The sequence below is a fragment of the Podarcis erhardii genome (genome assembly GCF_964252035.2).
Source record: "Podarcis erhardii genome assembly, chromosome: 2".
NCBI lineage: Eukaryota > Metazoa > Chordata > Lepidosauria > Squamata > Lacertidae > Podarcis > Podarcis erhardii.
In genome coordinates this window covers 42,799,401-42,820,714 of record NC_138498.1, presented here as the reverse complement: position 1 = coordinate 42,820,714, position 21,314 = coordinate 42,799,401, and the positions used below count along the sequence as shown (strand labels likewise).

The window sequence follows — 21,314 nt, the reverse complement described above, 5'->3', positions numbered from 1 at the left end:
AAAAAGAGGGTGAGGTATCTCACTTCAGGGTTTGGATGCAGCCTTTGAGGCCCCTCCTTCTGGCCCGTTGAGCTCTCACTAGGCTGCATCTCCTCTCCTCTCCCTTGGCCACACCTGTCCCAGCCCTGTTCTGTGTCCTCCTTGAGTGGAAGGTGTCCTTGGAATACCCCTTGTTTGGCTGGATGAGGCTGGATGTGCATGCAGAACCTTTAACTTTAACATGCCTGGAATGTCAGGGTCAAATATTTTGCTTCTGGGCCTGTTCACTGCTAGCACCTGGCCTCCAGAAGGTTCCTCATCAGGGAATGTGGTCTTTGGACTGAAGAAGGTTCTCATGCATCTTTTCCTGTCATGTAAGTAGCACTGGAGAGGGGAGTAACATGGCCCCAGATTGTGTGCCTTTTTGAGCTGCAAATCATACCAAGAGGAAACCTTTTACAGCCTCCAGGACGTGATAGGTTAGTTAAGAAGTCTCTTTGAATCAATTGATTCAGTAGATTTGAAGGTACTTGTAGAAATCTGCTGAATCAAAGATAAAGGCTGCTTTACAGAAGATTGCTGAAACATTGGTTTCAAAATTTATCATATCAACCCCCCACGAGAATTAAGTAGGCCTTTGCAATAACTCAGAGAAAGCTTTTAAGAACAATGAAGGAAAAAACTATCCTGTGAGTAATATAGTGATATTGCATGTCTAGACATTGTGTTGCTATAAACTAGTAGTATTTTACTTGCTGAGGCTCTTCAAATCCTAAGAAACAACTATTTTCCAGCTGTAATTTAACTTAAGGACCAGTATTTACCATCTGAAAGCACATTCAGTGATTTTTCCTAAAGTATTTTTTCCCTTATTCAAGTGATGAAGACTTACAAGTGTTTCTTTCTCATTTGTTTTTCTCTTTCTAATAATCCCAACTCTAGCCTTTATGAAACATTCAGTTCCTATGGCCTGGGACAGCATGTGTCCATTGGTTTGGCTGCAGGAAATGTTTTTTTATTTGAGATTTTTACTTGACTTTATCTTCTGAGTTTCCTCTAGAGAGGATATAATGAGAGGAGCATTTTCCCCGGGGAGGCCAGTGTCCTTCAGATAATCATTTTCAGAGAAGTGTCATTTCTGTTGCCTAGGGAAAATGAATATTTTGTCTGTCTTTGAAAACCTTGTGTTATAGATATTTATATCTTCATTTACTTTCTTTATCTGGTCTGGGCTAGGCATTCTGTTCTGTGGCATATCTTTTAAAAAGACATGGGAAAAACAGAATGTGTGTCTTAATCGGAAATCATTAATGAAATGCTCATATTATTTTCCAGAAACTGACAAGCTTACATTTGACAAATTTTGTTTCAATTGGTCTACAATATAAAGATTATGAAGTTACAACATTCAGATATAACTTGAATCACCCCTTAAATCAGAGCTGACATGCTCCTGTTTGGAGACTGGATCTGCAGATTTTCTGCACACACACCAAGCAAGATCCCACCAGTTTTGGCAATGGGGGCAAACATAAATTAAACACTGTGATGGGGTGGGCAAAGAACAGTACCCTGATGAGGATGCAAATCACCCCCTCTGCAGTCATTGGGCTGATCATTTGGTGGATGGAGAGGGAACAATAACAACCAGCCTCAGTTGACCTTGTGGCCCTTGGACCAAAAAATGCTAGCCTCCCCTGCCTCAAATTTTCAGCTATAAGACTAAAATAACAAGAGATACAAAACTGATGGGAAAGAGTGCTGTGACAGAACCAAAGGACAGGAGAGGCTGTATGAAGTTGGGAAAGAGGCAGTGTGTTCATTGGATAGGGAGCCTGGTGATGGGTCAGGGTGGTGCAACAATGTGGGGTGATGGCAAGAAGGGAGGGACCAAGGAGAAAACTGAGCTAGGGCAAAACTGAAGATGAGTTCCAGTGACAGCAGGGATGGTGATCTATTGGCAAGAAGAGAACGAACAGGCATGTGGCTTTAAGAATGGCACAGAAAGAGAAAAAGCAAACAAACCAGTAATTATCCCATTGCTGCAGCATTATGATAAAATTCTGAGAACATCAGTTACTTGCAAAAACTTGCTGCTACCCCCACCCCAATTTTAGGGGAAAAGATCCGTTCTAAACTTTCAACCCGGAACAATTTTTTTGAAGACGCAAGCTGAATCTGACATATGGTTTGAGTGGGAATGTCACTCCAGGCTGGTTTCCATAGTATGAGAGTTGCTCAGCCTTGCTTCCTCCCACTGTGGTGCCAGTTCTGTTTTTTTTTAAAGCACAGCTAAAGGTTGCAGGCACAGCAAGAAGAAACCGGACTGGCCCTCTTTAATATTGCCTTACACTCCTTGCTTCCAGACTGCAGTGTGTGACACAACATTAAACCTCTAATACTTTTTTTAAAAACTGAAAATTGGGTTGCTCAGTTTCTGACCAAGGCATCGTGAGACAGAAATTGAATATCACTCATACCCTGTCTAGTTGCACCCACATAATCTCAGTTTATATCCTGCACATGTCCAGTTGGAGGGAAGCAAGGGGAACTTTTTCTTTTGAAAGAGATTGACAATGAAGAGGGAGATTCCTCGTGCTATCTGCCAACTTTTTCAATCCCATTGATGGATAATGTTTTGCCCATACTTTCCAAGGTTGGATGGACTGAGCATTGTATTATTGAAGCCAGGAATGTTTTGAGGTATTATTGTAGTGTCTCATGTAATTCATTTCTCCCTGCCTCTCTCTTTCTTTCCACATCTAGGCATTCAGTGTTGTCTTTCAGAAAGCTGTTGCAAGAGCCTCGCCAGATGAAAACCTAAAAGAGCGAGTAGCCAACCTTATTGATAGCATCACCAGCTCTGTGTTCCAGTACACAACTCGGGGGCTGTTTGAATGTGACAAACTGATTTACACGGCCCAAGTCACTTTCCAGGTAAATTGATTATATCCCTCGTAGCACCCTCTGCAGTAATGATTGGTGAGCCACACCCACTCTGTGGCGGTGTTCTGCTCATCACTTGTATTAGGGATTCCCAAACTGTGTCTGCAAAAATACAAATGAGCATCATACAGCATCTAACACAGCACATTACAGTTGCTACAGCAAGCAGAAAAATCCTTAAGTGGTCCTCCAAGACTTCCATCAATTATCAAGCACTCCATGGGGAAGAAGTTTGGGACCCACTGACCTACAGAGTAGAAATGTCTGTGACTTGTCCAATGGACAGTTAGACCCTCAAATCCACATACAAGTTATGTGTGCAACTAGGGATGGACAGATCAATCTATTTCTGTCCTGTACATGTTTCATGTGTTCACAAAACCAGCTCCATGTTGCCCTCTTCTCCCCCTCCCCCCCGGTGTATGTGTGTTTAAAGTAATTACCTGATATCCTCTCTTTTTCTTTAATATTTTACAGCTGCTTAGAGCAGCGAATATCTCCTCTGTGACCACCAGGATATTTTTGTATGGAAAAAGAAAATAGTTCCCTCATAGGTACATGGGGGCAGCCATCATTTTCTTCATACAGTTCTCCAGAAAGTGACTACAGTGGTACCTCAGGTTAAGTACTTAATTTGTTCTGGAGGTCCATTCTTAACCTGAAACTGTTCTTAACCTGAAGCACCACTTTAGCTAATGGGGCCTCCTGCTGCTGCAGCGCCACCAGAGCACGATTTCTGTTCTCATCCTGAAGCAAAGTTCTTAACCTGAAGCACTATTTCTGGGTTAGCGGAGTCTGTAACCTGAAGCGTATGTAACCTGAAGCGTATGTAACCTGAGGTATCACTGTACAGGCAACTCCCCACTTCCACACATTTGAGTTGTGCATGACCACTGACACGTGTGCCATTTTCGGCTCTGAAAGAGGGTGGGGTGGAACGGAGATGGAATGGGCTGGGGCAGGGTGGACTGGACTGGAAAGGACTTGTGTGTGTCCTGCTGATGCACACAGCGGCCAGGAACAGAACCCCTGCTTAAGTGGGGATTCCCCTGTACACAGTATGAAGTAAAATGCTCCAGGGAGCATTTTAAAAAGATATATTTTTGGCTGCATGGCCACGAAGGAGATGTGAGCTGCTCTAAGCAGCTGTAAAATGTTAAAGAAAGAGAAAGGTAGCCCTTGGACAACCTTGCAAGTACAGTATGGACCAATGCACAGATTGGTTTGCTGATTATCTGGAATATGTTCTAATCTGCACATTGGTCCTAAGGAGGCAAAGTGGGTAGGTTTGTTCCCAAACGTGGAGCGAACTGGAATCCTCCCCACCCATAGGTTATACTGGTGCTTTTATTTGTAAAGGTTATTACTTGCTTTAGTTATTTCAGGTCCATCTTTAAATGTAGGTTCAAAAGGAAAGAATTAAGTACAAAATGTCTGCAATTCTAGCACCAGTCCTAACATTCATGCCTTTGGGTAGAATCCCGCTGGATTGTGCGTGTGTGTGTCCTGCAAACAAAAGCCTCTTCTTCAGGAAATCCTTGCAACTTTCTGCAGTGCTATGTGGGTTTGTCGTTGCAGATACTTCTGATGAATAAAGAAATTAACGCTGCAGAACTTGACTTCCTGCTAAGATATCCAGCCCAGCCAGGAGTCACCAGTCCAGTAGACTTTTTGTCAAGTCAGTCGTGGGGTGGCATCAAGGTAGCTGTTTTTAACTCATAAAGTCTTTTTATATGTATAACCAATGGATAGTATCTACTATTAAATGTAGCCTAATCTTCCATGTAAAAAAAGTTTTTTCAGTTATGTTGGCCCTTCCCAGAACCCAGCAGGACCAAATCGTTCAAGCGAAGCAGGTGATGATGGCATTGCTTAGCCACAAAGAGTGACGTTAGTAAAAAGTACTGTAGAATAAAACTCTTAGGGTTTTTCGTTTTTTGAGAACTGTTCTCTCTTTTGCCTTTCCCCGATTTCCTGAAATACTACCAACATGATGGTTGAGGGAATTTACCCATTTTCCTAGTGACTGGTGGCATGTGAATTAACACAGGGCAGGGCCACACTATGCATTGGGAGCACATCCAAAAGCGCACCATACATTTAAAGCATGTGAGTTCCTCCAAAGAATCTTGGGAGCTATAGTTTAAGGGTCCTGGAAATTGTGGCTGTGTGAGGGGAAACTACACTTCCCAGTATTGTTTGCAGGAGGTCACATGCTTTAAATGTGCATTGGATGTAGTGGTGGCTGGTGCCCATTGGAACTGGTGAGGCAGAAGGCACAGAAGCCAACTGTAGGTAAACCCACAGCCAATGACATGCAGAGCCAACAAATTCTAGTGTTACCCCCCACCCCGTACCCCGTTGATTTCAACAAGGGCAACACTTGATATACTAAAGTGGATAGTCATTGCCACCCTCTGGTCTGAAAGTACGAAATAAGGGAAGCAAGTGTAAGCTGTCTGAAGGCAGACCAAGGTTGATGGGGCAGTGCTCCATTTGCCCTAATGGACCAGCCTTCACTGGTTGAATGTGTGGTGGATACGCCTACTGTATGTAATGTGAGTTTCTGAGAATCACAAGTGGAGAGAGTGCTGCTGCACTCAGGTCCTGATTGATGGCTTCCCATCACATCTGGTTGGCCATTTTGAGAACAGGATACTGGACTAGATAGGCCAGCAGGCTCTGCTTATGTTCCTATTAGGGGAAACGTCATAATGATAAGAGCAGATCAACAGCAGAACAACGGAAGCAGTGACCTAGAGGGGCGGTGGGCTCATGTACATAGTTGCCTCCAACTCTCTGATAATACGGAACACTGAAATCCAAAAAAAGTCCTTAAGCAGTTACAAGTACAATGTTGAAATACAGTATTGAGATTATTCTTGAAGGGTTCTTTTTAAATATACAGACTCCTGTCACCTTCCAAGTGCACCATTTTGCAGAAACTTGGTTATATCAACCTTTTAAACGATAACAATAAAGCTGAACTGGACTGCCAAGGACCTGCAGAATTATGCATTTTAACAGCAATATCAGCAAACTGTTTTGCACAGTCCTCTACAAAAGGATAATGTGTAGAGCCTAACGAAGCACAAAAACGATCCATGAACGCCAAATTGGTTTCCTTCCTGGAAAAAGAGCAACTGATCACATCTTTACAATAGGACTTTCAACATGTTTTCTTTCTTTCTTTCTTTCTTTCTTTCTTTCTTTCTTTCTTTCTTTCTTTCCTAAAGGGGGAGATATTTTCCCGCTTCATCAACTTCAGAAAAGTGTTTGACTCTATCTGACAACTTGGAGCTGAGCCTTAAATTGTTACAAAATGGAATTGGCAAAAATATATAGAGTCTCATCATATCTGTGTTCCAATCCATCAAATTCAGGATATGGATCGGAAACAAAGGCAATCAAACAAGAGAGAGGTGTAAAGCAGGGAAGCACCCTCAGACAGAGTCGCTTCAAACTACATCAGTGATATTTTGACCCCATTGGAATAGTCATAAAATCTAGGGCTGTGTCTAAATGACTTGCAACTTGAATGTATTCTTTGCAGGTGACCTAGTCCTACTGTTACGCAGTCAGGAGAGAATAGGAATAACTTTGCAGCTCTTTGAAGACTTCTGAATTACAGGGTCAAGCCTGGAATGAGAAAATGAAAACAAGGCCAAAATCCCCAAGCCGAGCAAGATTCTGCTGCAAAGCAATTAAAGCTGAACATGGCTTTAGGTGTGCATGCATTGCCTTTGAGGAACTTAGCAAAAGTTATCAGAGCCCTGCAGGGGAATGCTCTGTAAGACCATATCAAGTAACAAAGATATTAGGCCTGTTTGGATGTGATTTTCCCCTCTCACTTGGATTGTCCTCAGGGTGAGACTTTGAGAAGGTTTGGAGCTAGAGAGTGCCTACTACCCTTTTAAAAGGAAAGTATAATTTCCCTGGTGATTGTGGGGTATTTAAATAATTGGGTTATCATGGTCCAATTGTTTGCCTCTCTCTTCAGGGAAGGAAATGTGGGAGTTGTGTGTCTGTACACACATGCGTGTACACAATGTGAGTTTTTTGTTTTGTTTTTGCTAGTGCTGTCTCTTCTTGAGGAAAATCTCAATAGAAATTTCTCAGCAGCCCCAGAGAGAATTTCCTGCTCTAGTGTCCCTAAAACAGGGACACCTGTGAAACCTTCAGTAAGAAATCTGCTTCAGATTAAATGGTTTCTAATCATAAAGCAATGAAGAGAGACGGTTGCATCTTAAAAGGGCAGAGAGGAACTGCAGGATTGCCATAATGCTGTGATGTCAGCCACAGTAACACAATTATTGCTACTGTTCACATATATATATATATATATAACTTTTACACGGGAAGACACCCGAGGACACCAAAACCTGCATTCCTGTACCCGTGAAAATCTACGAAAGCAAATATATATATATATATATATATATATATATATATATAAAACTTTTCAGCCCAAAGCAGTGAACAGCATCTTAAAGCAACCAAGTATAATAAAATGCCATCAATCAAAACAATATAAGATATTACATAAGTCAAAAGATCTAAACTACAAGATCTGGACATCTTCCGGGGGGGGGGGGAGGGGAATAACACCTACCTTTCCCCTTACTTTTTGCCACTCCTTGACGACTAATCTTAGGGCTCTTCCTTCTTTTCTTCTTACTCACATATAATTCCCTAGCAGTTTATAAAGTATTTTTTAAGAAATCAAATGTGAAGGAGGAGGTGGTTTACACACCCTGCTGCATTCTGTGGGGGATTTGAGCTCCTGCCAAGTTGTCACTGTGATTCAGGTTGGATGCGTTCAGGCTGTCTAGCTCTCTCTGCTTAGGGCTGCCCTGTTCGAAGAAAGTTGCTAAAACCCTGAGACTAAAATAGCCTCACTCATATTTCCCCACAAAGTTGTTTGGGAGAACAAATACACCTAGTCCATTAATCTTTGGTGGAGCAGAAATTTAGACAGGCCAGTCTTTCATTTTTAGCCTTGTATAGACAACTTTAAAATATGTTTTAGTTATGCAGTAGAAGCCAGCTTTGGGTTTTTATATTTAATTTTTTATTGGCTGGAGTACTGTACATAAAGCTTCTCATTCACACACACTGTAGTTTGTATTTTATGTTATAGCCAGCAAAAATGTGGGAAGTAAAGTTGTATCTCAGGTGATGAGGTCAATAACACTCTGCAATGGCTTATTACCAGAGTGTCTTCTATGAGGTGTGGCTCTGATAATCTTATTCCGTGCTTGAAGGACGTTCCTTTCTCTCATTACAGATAGGTAGCCGTGTTGGTCTGCCATAGTCAAAACAAAAAAAATTCCTTCCAGTAGCACCTTAAAGACCAACTAAGTCAGTTCTTGGTATGAGCTTTCGTGTGCATGCACACTTTTTTGGTATCTGAAGAAGTGTGCATGCACACGAAAGCTCATACCAAGAACTGACTTAGTTGGTCTTTAAGGTGCTACTGGAAGGAATTTTTTTTGTCCTTTCTCTCATGCCTTCCACAGCAGCCCCAAGCTATGATGGGTTCCTGCCCTGCTTAGTTTTTTAGGGTAGGGATTTTGTTGTTGCTGCAGATTTCAGAACTGCAGTTGTATTTCTCCACCTCAGTGCCTTCTCTGCTTCATATTTCTCTGTGTGTCATAGTCTGGACCATGAAGGGAATCTCTGATTTATCCACACGTTGGGGAACATGCAGTGATTGCTCACTTTCTGCACAGGATTTTATTAGTTGCTTTGTTTACTGTTTACTATATTCTTTTTATCATGTTGTAACCCACCCTGGGACTTCAATTAAGGGCCAGTAAAAAATAAATAAAATAATGTAGCTGGCTTTCTTTTCTTTTTAAAAAAATCACATTGATGTTTGCAATGTATGACTGGAAGCTTTAAATACATATTTCTCAGCAGAAATCTCTCAAGTCCTTTACCCACTAATGAAAGAGAGAGAGAGAGAGAGAGAGAGAGAGAGAGAGAGAGAGAGAAGTGGTGTTTCACCTAGGGTGGTTGTTGATGAACTGAAAAGGCAAAAAGCTAAACCAGCTTCATGGTGGAGAGCTCTTTGGAGCCTTCAACCACCAATGCTGCCATTTTTCTACACAGTAATAAATGTAGTACTGAGAGTGTACGAATACCTGTGATTGCTACCTTCTTCAGATTCCAATTTATTCTACAGTGAAGGATATAATGAGAAATCATCTTTTCTTAAGAGTTTAAGGTTATGCAACAAGTAGACAGTGAGTGGCAAGTCTGTTTGTTATATCTGGTCTGACACAGCTTTTGAAAGCATTGCCCTCCCTTTTCCCTCCCCAAACAAAGAACTGGCAAGTTAACATCAAACATGTTTGCCATGTGTAGCTTCTTTTCTTTATTCTTCCTGCCACAGGTAAGGCACCCATGGTTTCCATTTGTGACCCTGCCAGGGCCCCAATGTATCTTAATCCTTATCCCCCCCCCATCTTATTATGACTCCCTTATCAGTGTTGCCTCGAGACACCTGAATTCCTTGACAGAAAGACCCAGTTCCCAACTCTTGAGTTTTCCCATGTAGTGGGCTGTCTTTATATAAACTCAGATGAGTGGTCCACCTAACTCAGTATTGTCTACAGTGACTTGCATCAGCTCTTCAGGATTTCAGGCATGGACCCTTCCCCAGGCTAAAGACTTAAAGAACTAAATACCCTTTGCATGAAAAGCATGTGCTCTGCCACTGAGCTATGGCCCTTTCTTCATTTCTGTTATGCTTTCTTTTCTGAATGTAAATGGCTCAGCCAAGAAGAGAGAAGCTGCTTGTTATGAGTTGAGGATACACCTGGCTAGCTTGGATTAATCTTTCCACCCTAGCCCCCTCCCCAAGCCCAATCATTTTCATCTTCTATTTCTGAAGAGGAAGAATATTCATTATGTAGATATGAAAAAGCAACTGAAAAGGCATTGTTTAATAAACGTGGTGTTGAATAATGAGCTCTAAATAGTGGATTCAGCTTTCAAGAGGAGAACGGCTGCAGAGACAAAGATGCATATTAATGTTGTATTTATAATTTTGCAGAATGCAGATGATAAGATTGTGTGTGTGGCTAAAAGATAAAATAGCAATTCATGTATTTCGCATTGCATTGAAGAAAAACCAGTATTTCCTTGACAAAGGCCCTTCTTTCTCCCGCCCTGTGTACTTTGTAGTTCTGTTAAGTTTCTATTCTTGTTGACGATTGATTTTGACACAATCTGCTGAATATATTCAATGCACAATGATATTTTTTGCTAATGCTGTCACAATCTTTTGATCAAGATGGTCTGATAAGACTGGCCTACAGTTTCCTTGAGTACCCATGTTTAAAATATTAGTGTGGTATCAGCATCATAACTGAATACCTCCCATTTTGAAAATCCTTTTTAGAACAGCAGTGGGCAGTGGTAGGTTTGCAGGATCTGTTCCATATATTTTACTAGAATTCATAGGTCCCCCAACTAGGGCCAGGTGAAATAGTTTTAGGCTTTGTTCACGCTTGTGTTTGCTGTGCACTCACTGTGTTTCCTGAGCTGGATTTCTTATCTGTGTTCAGCCGACATTATCCAAAATGCATATGCATCCTCCTGTGCTTTGTTATAAGATACTACTGTTTGATGTGTCGTTTCTCAAACCAGCTTCACACTGATTGGAGTCCTTAAGTCATTCTTAATCTGCCTGCAGCTAAGCTGTGAACAAGTTAGCATAGGATAAAGACATCCCCACCCTGTCAATGTACAAAGCAGAAACAAATTAAAGGTGTTCTGATATGAAAGCTAGGGGTAAAATATCTGTGAAATACACCAAAAAAGCAACTCTGCCCTGAGATCTATAGATGAAGGGCAGTTTGCAAATTCTAGTAGTAATAGTAATAGTAGTAGTAGTAGTAGTAGTAGTAGTAACTCCACTGTGTTACAAGATGGTAGAGTGAACACCACTTGGAGTTAAGGGACAGGGTGCCTCTGAGTACACAAGTACAAATTTTCAGAATCCAAACTGAACTCTCAATCCTGTCATAGAAAATCTGCTCCTAGTCCCACCTACCCTGCCCAACTTCCTTCATTTCAGCCTAATTTAGAAGAGAGGGAAGCCTTTTCTTGACACTATTTTTAAACAGGTTGGAGTAATAATCTGTTGCAGATCTACTGCAAATCACTTGGTGATCTACCAGTAGATCCTGATCTATCTTTCTGTTTCACAACATCTTTGTGTTACCCTGAGCAACATTAAGAGCCAATACTTAGTGTATCTATTTAATGGAGGAACCTAAATTTAAGTGAAATTATATGAAAAGATGTGAACTGTATCCTGAGTGTTGGTTTTTTGGTTTAGCTTTACGACTACAGGTCATCAGTGTTTGTAGCTTGGTCCTAGGTACGTAACAAGGCACATACTTACTGGTAGCAGGTAAAAACAGGGGTCAGATGGGAAGTGGTATTTCAGTCAGGAGCACAACCATCCCTTGATGGAAGTGGATCAACTAGTTTCAGTAAGAGAGGGAATGTATTTGCCTAACCATCCCTTCCCCCTTAAGGCTGCCTACCAATCATGGCCAAGTGAAATCCTTTAGAGATGACTGGTTTTATTGAGATCAGATCACTTATATGCCTCTCAGGAATTCAGTAGAAGTCTCATTGAATTCCTGTTGCAGAGTTAGAGCTATAGCTTTTAAGACTCACCAGTGGCTCATTGACGGGGCTGATAGTCTAGAATGGGGGCATGGACATGTCTTCAAAGTATCATATAAATTAATTATGCTGTAGATTTCTGTAAAAGAAATTGCATAGTAGGAAGATAATCTGAGAAATGATTGGCGTGGGCAGACTTAGTGAGCTTGTCAGACGTTATAATAGTAATAAGGGTGATTAAAATGTAGCTCTTGCGTGACATGCTGATTGAAGTTTTACATACCCATCATGGCTTTATTTTTACTTTCATTAGACTTGTGCTCATGAGTTGAATAATTCAGTTAATGCAGCCAAACAAAGAGCCAACTCCAGCAAACGAATTATATAAAACAAAATGTAGTCTGGAGGAAAGCAAATAATTCATTGTTTATACCAATCCTTTGAGTTAACAGCTTGCTTCCCAAATGGAATAGTTTTCCATCAGTATGAGCCCCATTACATTCTAGCTTGATGGTGTTGTCTTAGCACTCCATGTCAGTATTCTTTCCTAGCTGTCAGCTTTGAAGAGCTGCAAGGATACTGGAGAGGGGTGGGGTTAGATTCTTCATCCTGATCCTTCCATGCTATATTCTTAAGTTATAAACACAGAGGCAGATTGCAGTGTATGAACACCTGAGAAGTACTAGTTGTCTATCCTGATCACATTTTATGCAGGATACAGTGATCCAAAACTAACATAAATAAGACCATGTAGCTGTTCTGATCTCCCACTGCTGATTAATGGAAAGTTGTGGATAGGTGTTTATTTACAAGGTTCTTGGCAGGCCAGAAAATGTTCAGATTCTAGAACACAAACAATTGCTTATGTTCACATATATGGGGGGTTCACCAATGCTGCATTCTCCAGTATTTCTTATGGTGACCACCATTATTACCAAACACTTCATTTTCATATAGTCTTGGCTTGTATCCACATGTCTGTCATATTTTTGAAGGATTCATTCCTTTGGCTTAGCCTGATTGTAGTTTAATCCATTTCACATCTTCTTGTGGAGTGATAAATTAAGAGGGCATTTTGGGAAGAAGAAGCAAGCAAGAAATGCTTTGGTTCTATGGATCCTAGCGATAGGGCGGGAGGGCGGGGGGCAGGATTCAGCAGTGTGTTGGTTGTTTTAAATTTTCACGCATTGGTGTTATTTCTAAGTGTCCCTGTGCAAAAAGATACACAATTCCAAAGCCATGTAGCAGAGGAACAGTGTAAGGAAGCCTGGGTGTTATGGAGAACAACACAGAAACAGGAAGTTTGCAAAGAGATTCCATAAAATTCTGCAGCATTAAAAAAAATGTCAGAGACCCACAGTGACTCTCTTTTCCCCTGAAAGAAAGAAGTGCAGTAAGATGCTTAGTTAAAAAAATATAAATCGGGTACTGAATGATAGTGCTGACCTTGGTTGAATCTGGCTGAGATGGCAAAAGCAACATGTTTAATTAGAGAAAAATCATTACTGACATTTGTTCAGGACTGGAAATTTCTTATGGACCTTTTGTGAAAATGAACTTGTGATATGGGGATTTGAAGGCTGAAAAAAATACTGGTTTATGGAAGACAGAATAGTTGGATTTTAAGGAATGAGTATTATATGTAGCTGCAGGCAGAGAGCTGAAACTCCTTTTACTCTTTTCTATTTTTCTTTAGTTTTTTTCCTTTCTTTTTTGGGGGGAGGGCTCCCTCTTTCTTTCTTTCTTTCTTTCTTTCTTTCTTTCTTTCTTTCTTTCTTTCGTCTTTCTTTCTTTCTTTCTTTCTTTCTTTCTTTCGTCTTTCTTTCTTTCTTTCTTTCTTTCTTTCTTTCTTTCTTTCTTTCTTTCGTCTTTCTTTCTTTCTTTCTTTCTTTCTTTCTTTCTTTCTTTCTTTCTTTCGTCTTTGTTCTTTTTTAGATAACTGGGTAATGGGTATACATTTTTATATATCTATGAATAGGTGTCAATAAATATGTTAATGAAAAATAAAGATTGTGCCGGCCTCGGAAGGGCTCCTGGCACTTGAATCACAAGGAAGCAGCTCCAGGAAGTACCATTCATGTGGGGCTTCCCATTCTAAGTAATGGCCCGCTCTCTTCTTCCAGGCACTGTCATCCATGGAACAATTCCGCAACTTGGACCGGGATATTGAGGGTTCTGCCAAACGCTGGAAAAAATTTGTGGAGTCTGAATGCCCTGAGAAGGAAAAGTTTCCTCAGGAATGGAAGAATAAGTCTGCTTTGCAGCAGCTGTGTATGATGAGAGCCATACGTCCTGACCGCATGACATATGCTGTCAGGTAAGTGCTGTACACATGGTGACTGAGTCAAGCATTGTCGAGTAATGTGAAAAACTAAACCTTTCAACAGTGTGTCCAAGAAGCACCAGACATGTCACAGAACAAGTGCTTCAATGTTTTCATGTATATCTATATTCCTGGCTTAGAGTGCAGCTTGCTTAATTCTACAGTGCAGTTTCTTCCCGTTCTTTCTACTCTCCACTTAATCAGAACAGAATCAATCAGTGATGTCCATTTAACCTCAACCACTTTCAACATTGATTGCCATCTACAGAATGCTGATGTTGCACAATCTATCCTGGTGTTTCAGCCTGTCTCCTTTCACCCACTTCAGATAAAATTTCTGCCCTTCTTTCAGACATTACCTTTGGGGCATCTGTCCATAAATTGGAACTCAGCACATCCAAACCTGGATACATGCATAACCTCTTTGTATTGCAAATTAAAGGGGTCTCAAAACACCCTAAAACTTTCAAATAAATAAATTGGAAAAGCCAGTCTGAATTAAAGTTTTTTTAATACTCAAATTACCTTACATGACACAAAATAAAGATTGATATTTGAATGTAAGATTAAATAATTGTCATTTTCAAGTATAAAACAAGATATAATTTCACAATGGGGGCTCAAAACGATTCATTGTGAATGACTGAGTTGTATGGGAGATAGATAAGTGTGTGCAATCTGCTAAAATTATCTTTGGTAATAAAAAGTTTGCTCAGGATAAGAAACCGAAATCAAACATTGTTAGCCACTCTAAGTTCTTGATCAGTGCTTGGCACAATTAGAACCTGATTTGTCCTGATGTTTCTGTCACCCTAGTTTTATTGTAGTCGTATTTGGTAACTGCATTGTTTTTGTTCTGCATTGTTTCTGTTTAAAAGAGAGTTCTGTACTCCCTGAAAGCTGCTTATGAGTGAGTTCGAAGATTGTATCTTGACTTAATAAGCAGAGACAGAAACAAACATTTGGGACATACACACCTCCATCCTTTGGGAGCAAACAAACCAGGAAGTCCTCCATTACCTAGATTATCCCATTTCATCCAGACCAGGAAATGATGGTTAACAGGAGGGGTGAACCAAATATGACAGGTGGGGGGGCACCTATCAATCACCTGATGGGATTATGACATCAAGTGACATCTTCAAAGAAGCTCCTTGTCTGTGGTAACTGGTGTAGAGAGTGAATTTCTTTGAAGGTGAATTGTCAGTGCCAATCAGCTGATAAATCATCTTTTTCATAATAATTTTTATTGAAAATTTTCAGCATAAAAACAATAAAAGCCAAACTAATATAAGAAATCTAGGGAAGAAACCAAAAAAGTGAGAAAAGAAAGAGAAAAGAAGAAAGGAAAAAAGAGGATAATAATACCAAGCCTTTTATCAGTTACACCTTAACATGAAAGAATGAGCCCTCCCAGCTCTCACCTGGGAGCTTCCCCCTCTTCCCTCAGCCTCCCACCCTGAGGGATCTTTTCTGCCCTGCCTCTCATACAGAGACCTTCATCTTTTGTCCATCACCTTCCTGTGTATTTCTTCATTAGCTGATAAATCACCTTCAAAGGAGATAATCTCAAGTGATGGGTGCTGAAAACTCATTGAAAGGCCCAGTGCCAATCAGCTTCTGGGTGCCATGAGGCAGTCCTTTTGAAATCTGTTAATGCGAATCCTAATTATGGGTTCCCTAGTTCAGCCAATCAAAGCAACATCTTTACCTGTCCCACACCTGACGGTGGGTGTGATTTGAGGAAGATGTCCTCACAAGCCTAGTTCAGATCTCTACCAGGCCTAATTTGAGTTCCAGACTGGAGGTTCCTCACTGCTGGCTAACAGCTTTCAAACAAACCAGGGTAGTAAGGAACACATCTTTTTGCCACACTTGCAGCCCTATTGCTCTTCCTTGCAACGTGACAGAAAACAAGCATGCAAATTTTCCATTAACTTAGACTTTCCTGTTTGTTTGTTTTTTAAGTTGGCTTACTAGCCAATAGTAATGGTAGAATAGCATAGACTGTGTTTGATTTATAGGCTATTTTGCATCAAATCTTGACTTCATAAAAAGTACCCGTGCTTGATGGGAAGCCAGGCAATCTTATACAGGAACAGCATGAGATAATTTGATAGTAATGATCACAAAGTTCCAAAATCTCTTGGAGGATATTTCATTATAAACCCCTGCTCCCATTGCTCCCCGCCCCCAATCAAATCTAAGCTTGTGTTAACACGAATCCCCATCAATCACTTTATTAAACCACAACTGCAACTACTTTTATGTTGTCATTTATTATTTTGCCTTTTATTGTTGCGTTTAATTAATCAGTTGTTTTGCCTTTTATCATTGGGTTTCATTATGCTTTATAATGCTTTAAAACTCTTTGTGGGATGCTTAATACAATGCGAACCATCCTTTGGGCAAAAGAGCAAAGGGGAGACAATCTTTTAACATTTATAATAAATTGCTGCTTTTATCATTTATTTCCAAATCCTTGCCTGCTACAAAACACTTTAACTTCTGCCATTCTCTTAAGGCTTTGCTTTATATTTCTTCATTAGAAAACATTGTTGTGTGCAATCAATTTTGTCATAAAGAGAGAGACAAATGCTGCCTATCCAAGGAGAAGAACAACAGCTCTTGGTGACTTCATTAATATCAGCCTCATGCATTTTAACACATCCTAGTGCAAGACACCTGCCCCCTGTCTCTCAAGTTTTAAGAATAAACCATTCTAGCAGAAACAAACTCCATAATTCATTGCTATTTCAATTAGTAAATTGTGCCTGCTATTTCTCTTAAAGAAAAAAATAAATAAAGTTTAGCTGATGCGACTGGTTGTTAATGTCTTTATAAGTTATTTAGTGAAGCAGACTGAGGAGATGTAAACTTCAGGCAGGCATGTAAAAGTAGTACAAGTACTTCAAATAAAGCAAAAGGTCTTTTGCTCCATCAGGACTTGTTTGTTGCTCAACATCTGAGTCTTCCACTGAGTGACATTTGATAATGTCCATGGGCTTGAAGGTTCTGATTTGACTTTCAGCAGCTACATGATCCCAGCAAAGAACAAAAAATTAAATTTGCACTCATGTATCATGGAATCACTAAGTTTGGAAGTTGGAAAATCAAGTCTAAACTTTTGTTCTAGGAGAAAGTACCAAACACCTAAAGATCCAAGTTGGCCATGTTTTCTTTAAAACATCCTGTGGAGATTTTTATTGCACAGTGAAAGGGAGGAGAGATGCACAGACGAGCTAAGCATACTAAACAAAAGGGTGGACTGGTTTGCACAACACATTAAGATAAAGTATGGTTTAGTGAAAATATTTGAACATGCAGGCTCCTGGAGAGGAATGTGCATCCTCTTTGCTCCTCCCCAATCTTTCTTGCTACTGTGCTGAGCTAAGCCATCATTTGACTTAACATGTCATCCAAACTGAGGCTCATGTCATTCAAACTGGGGCTCTTCTCACTAACCATGAGCTGTAGACGGTTCAGAAACTCCAGTTGGTGCAGAATTCGGTGGCCAGATTGCTCACCAGGACAAGTGGGTTTGAGCGTGTTACACCAATCCTGACCCAGCTTCACTGGCTGCTAATTCGTTTCTGGGCCCAATTCAAAGTGCTGGTTTTGACCTGTTAAGGCCTTAATGGCATACGACCGCAATACCTCAAGGGCCACCTCTCCCCATAGAAACTGACCTAGACCCGGCAATTATCATCTGAGGCCCTTCTTTGGGTGCCTCTGCCAGGAGCGGTCTGGAGGGTGGCAACATAGGAACGGGCCTTTTCTGTGATGGCTCTTCATTTGTGAAATGCTCTCTGCAGGGAGGCTCGCCTGGCACCATCATTACAACTTTAGGTGCCAGGCAAAAATGTTTCTCTTCAACCAGCTGTTTGGCTGATTAACATTCTATGGCTTTTTAAATGTGTCTGTGGGGAGGGGGGCATTATTGGTTTGTTTTGGTTTAGTTTCATTATGTATTTTGTGTTTTCATGTTGTGAACTGCCCTGTGATCATTGGATCAAGGGCAGTATACAAATTCTCTCCTTCAGAAGAGACTATCCACCTGAATGCTTGAAGTCTGGGGTTGCTCCTGAGCCATCATTATTACTCCATGTATTCTCTGTCTCTCTCTTTCCATTCTGAGACTTGGTCTAAGATAATAAATCCCCAGGCCATATAGATGAATTCTGATTAAGTCAAAGAGCACACTATTTTATAAATGCATTGTATTTCCTGAATATTAATTGGTTCAGCAATTTCTTCCAACAGAGATTTTGTGGAAGAAAAGCTTGGGAATAAATACGTGGCAGGAAGACCTCTGGATTTTGCAACATCATTTGAGGAGTCTGGACCTGCAACCCCGATGTTCTTTATCCTCTCACCTGGAGTTGACCCCCTGAAGGATGTAGAGAAGCTTGGTAAATAAATTGTTTCTGTGAAATTGCATCAGTTAAACCAAACCCATGCTACAGCAGGGAAAGAAGGAAGCCTTCTCTGGTGGGGCAGTCTTTACTCTTGGGAAACCATCTCCCCTTGGCAGCAGGCAGGGTCTGCTTGTTTAGCTTGCATAGAAGAAGTAAAGTTTTAGCAGCACTCCTGTAGAAACTTAAAGCTCACACTTTCATTTCCTCTTTATTTCATCTCCCCCCTCCTTTCCTTAAGGTCTTTCTTACTTTCTGCTCTTCTTAGTTATGACCCAGTCAACCAGGGAATGCCTCTTGTTGGACTAGTTTACCTCTACCAGATCTTCTCAACTTGCTAGCATCTACTACACTTTGGACTTCCTCCACCTGATAGACACTAAAGCACAGCAGTCTGGCTTCCATAGGAACATAGGAAGCTGCCTTATGCTGAGTCAGACCTTTGGTCCATCTAGCTCACTTTTGCCTACAATGATTGACAGTGGCTCTCCAGGATTTCAGGCAGGTGTCTCTCCCAGCCGTACCTGGAGATGCTGGGAATTGTTCCTTCTGCATGAAAAGCATGTGCTCTGTCACTGAACTGCATCCCTTCTAAGTTGTTCCTTCCAGCTTCCATGTATCCCAGCTGCTCTAGTAGCCACTTGGACAAGCTTGTGTTGAAATTGTCCTTCAAATCGCCCCATATACAAATGGATCCAGATGTCGATTTATAGCATAAGCCGATTTAAAGGGCTGCAGATTGCAAGCAGAACTGAAGCAGGAGTAAGACTGTGCCCATCTCAGATTCAGTTCAAGCAGGGGTCTTCACATGATTGGCATCCTTGCTTCAGATTCTTGCCCATCCCTATGAAGTGCATGAAGCATGATTATTTTCATGCAGTGAACTGGAGAGAAGGATTTTATCCAGTCCTAAAGGCCCAGTTTGGAGACTTGAGGGAAGGGATTCTATCAACAGACCTTGGATATAACAGCCTGTGAGTGTGCAAAACACACAGCATTTCGGTGCCATATTCATAACCATGAGTATTGTAATCCTTCCTTTTATCTCTGTTGTTTATTCAACTTGCAACTTCAGTGCCTTTGAGAGAGGAAAAGCACAGTTTCTGTGCCAAGCAGTGGTGCCAGAATTCTGCCTTAGGTGTTTGCATATGCAAATCAGAATGCTCAGCATACAAATAGGTTTGCATTACAAATCCTTGCAGTTGTCTGTTTTATGTGTGAAAATGCCCTATGGCACATTCCCATTATTTCCCAGGTACAGTGTAGATCCACACTTAAGAGTTTGATTTTGATGGGAGCGTTTATTATTCAACTACAAAAGAGAAATTTAGCTTTTTGTCATTTCAATCTCAGGATCCTAATGCACGTTGATTGGGTTGCCACAGACTATATATATCATGGGTATGTGTGGGTGCTGCTCTTTCCTGCCCATCTTGGTGATAGCTTGAAGAACAAACCTTAAATATGTGGCTGGCTACAGCATATGTTTACAGAGCAGTGCTGTTTCAGCTACCTTCCCTACCTTTTATAGTTAACAGGATTCTTCCATTCCACCAGCTCACCTTCAGTAAGATTCTTAAGTTAAGCTGATGATAACAGAAAGTGATTCAGGTGCTTTTAACAACCCTAGCCCCCTATGTACCCTGCATGGGACCCTGGGCTAGTGTGTGTGTTTTCGTAGGTACTATGGCTTTTTAAGATCAAGTTTGAGGGTGCTTCCAGACAAGGGTTGATATGTTGCAAATAGGTCATTCAGACCTGATTTTTCTGTGTGTGCAACTGGCACACAAGGGTCCACATGTGCAGTTCCATAGCTATAACCATTGTTTTCCATCCACATCAATGGGCAGCCATTGATAGAATGTTTCCACACTGTGTGTTCTGGCTCTTCCCCTGAATGACTTCTTCTGTGCCCTTGATTACATTTTCCTGTTCTGGACATTCACACGGACATTTCTGTAATGCCCACACACTTTTAATTCCCCCCACCCATCCTTCCTGTGGATGTTTGTGTGTATTTGGGAGTGGGGTAACATCCACATCCCTTTGGTTTTGTTTAAAAAATATATGTTTTTATACCAAGGTATTGTGCAAGGCTTATATTTAGCTGTGCTGAAATTATGATAAAGATGAGAGGTTTTGCATAATACCTCACTATTAAAAATGTAAAGTCCCAACAACTGTTATGTTCTTGGTCCTCAAAGTAGTGCCCCACATGTGCGCATAGCTTCTCCAAACTGGGTTGTTGAAATAACAGCATGCCTTTGGCAATCAGTGGAAATAGGCATGTGCACAGTGCTCAGATGAGGAGCATGTGGAAGTTGGGGTGTGGCAATAAAGGAAACCCACAGAAACATGACCCCACACACCACAAACTTCTAAAGGAAAAAAAATGGACTAGCTTCTACACCAATGGTGACTGTGAATGCTCATTGGGTTATTTTTACTTACTGGATTTTCCATGCTAACATGAAATCCTAGGTTAAACTTAAGAAAAGGAAGGGCTGATAATGTGATGATGATGTCATGTAGATGGTGCAAGAAACTTGTGCACATGCGTAGCACTGTTTCTACCATAAACGTCCATCAAGAAGCACCCTGAGATCAAGCTGTGATGCTGTGTGCTTCATTGTGCTGAAAATACTTACTTTCCTCTTTCAGGGAAGAAACTTGGCTACACCTTTAACAACAGGAATTTCCACAATGTGTCGCTTGGACAAGGCCAGGAGGTAGTGGCTGAGAAAGCCTTGGACCTTGCTGCAGCAGAGGGACATTGGGTTATCTTGCAGGTATAATCTCTCTTTCTTTTCAGGAAAACCACTCCTTGCTTCTGAGTCAACTGCTGCAGAAACAGGTTAAATCAGCAGCAACTGATGATTGGTTTTGAAGTAGGGAACAGGCTGGCAGTATGACAAGTCAGCTGCTTTTCAGTAAGGCCAATTACATTGAGCTTAGTCACTGTTGCAGCTTGCAGATTTTGTGTGGGTTTTCACTGAAATGGCAGC

General features: G+C 41.0%; 1 protein-coding gene across 2 annotated transcripts in view; it reads left to right on the top strand.

The window, feature by feature from the left end:
* DNAH9 (dynein axonemal heavy chain 9) overlaps positions 1 to 21,314 on the top strand; it is a gene marked incomplete at its 5' end in the record, with an annotated part of 185,594 nt that overhangs the window by 136,943 nt on the left and 27,337 nt on the right. For both annotated transcript variants that reach the window (XM_081848623.1, XM_081848624.1), the window contains 5 exons: positions 2,746 to 2,916; positions 4,504 to 4,626; positions 13,695 to 13,888; positions 18,158 to 18,306; positions 20,971 to 21,098. In XM_081848623.1, coding sequence (XP_081704749.1) covers positions 2,746 to 2,916; positions 4,504 to 4,626; positions 13,695 to 13,888; positions 18,158 to 18,306; positions 20,971 to 21,098 — 765 coding nt within the window. The remainder of the gene's footprint in view (positions 1 to 2,745; positions 2,917 to 4,503; positions 4,627 to 13,694; positions 13,889 to 18,157; positions 18,307 to 20,970; positions 21,099 to 21,314) is intronic.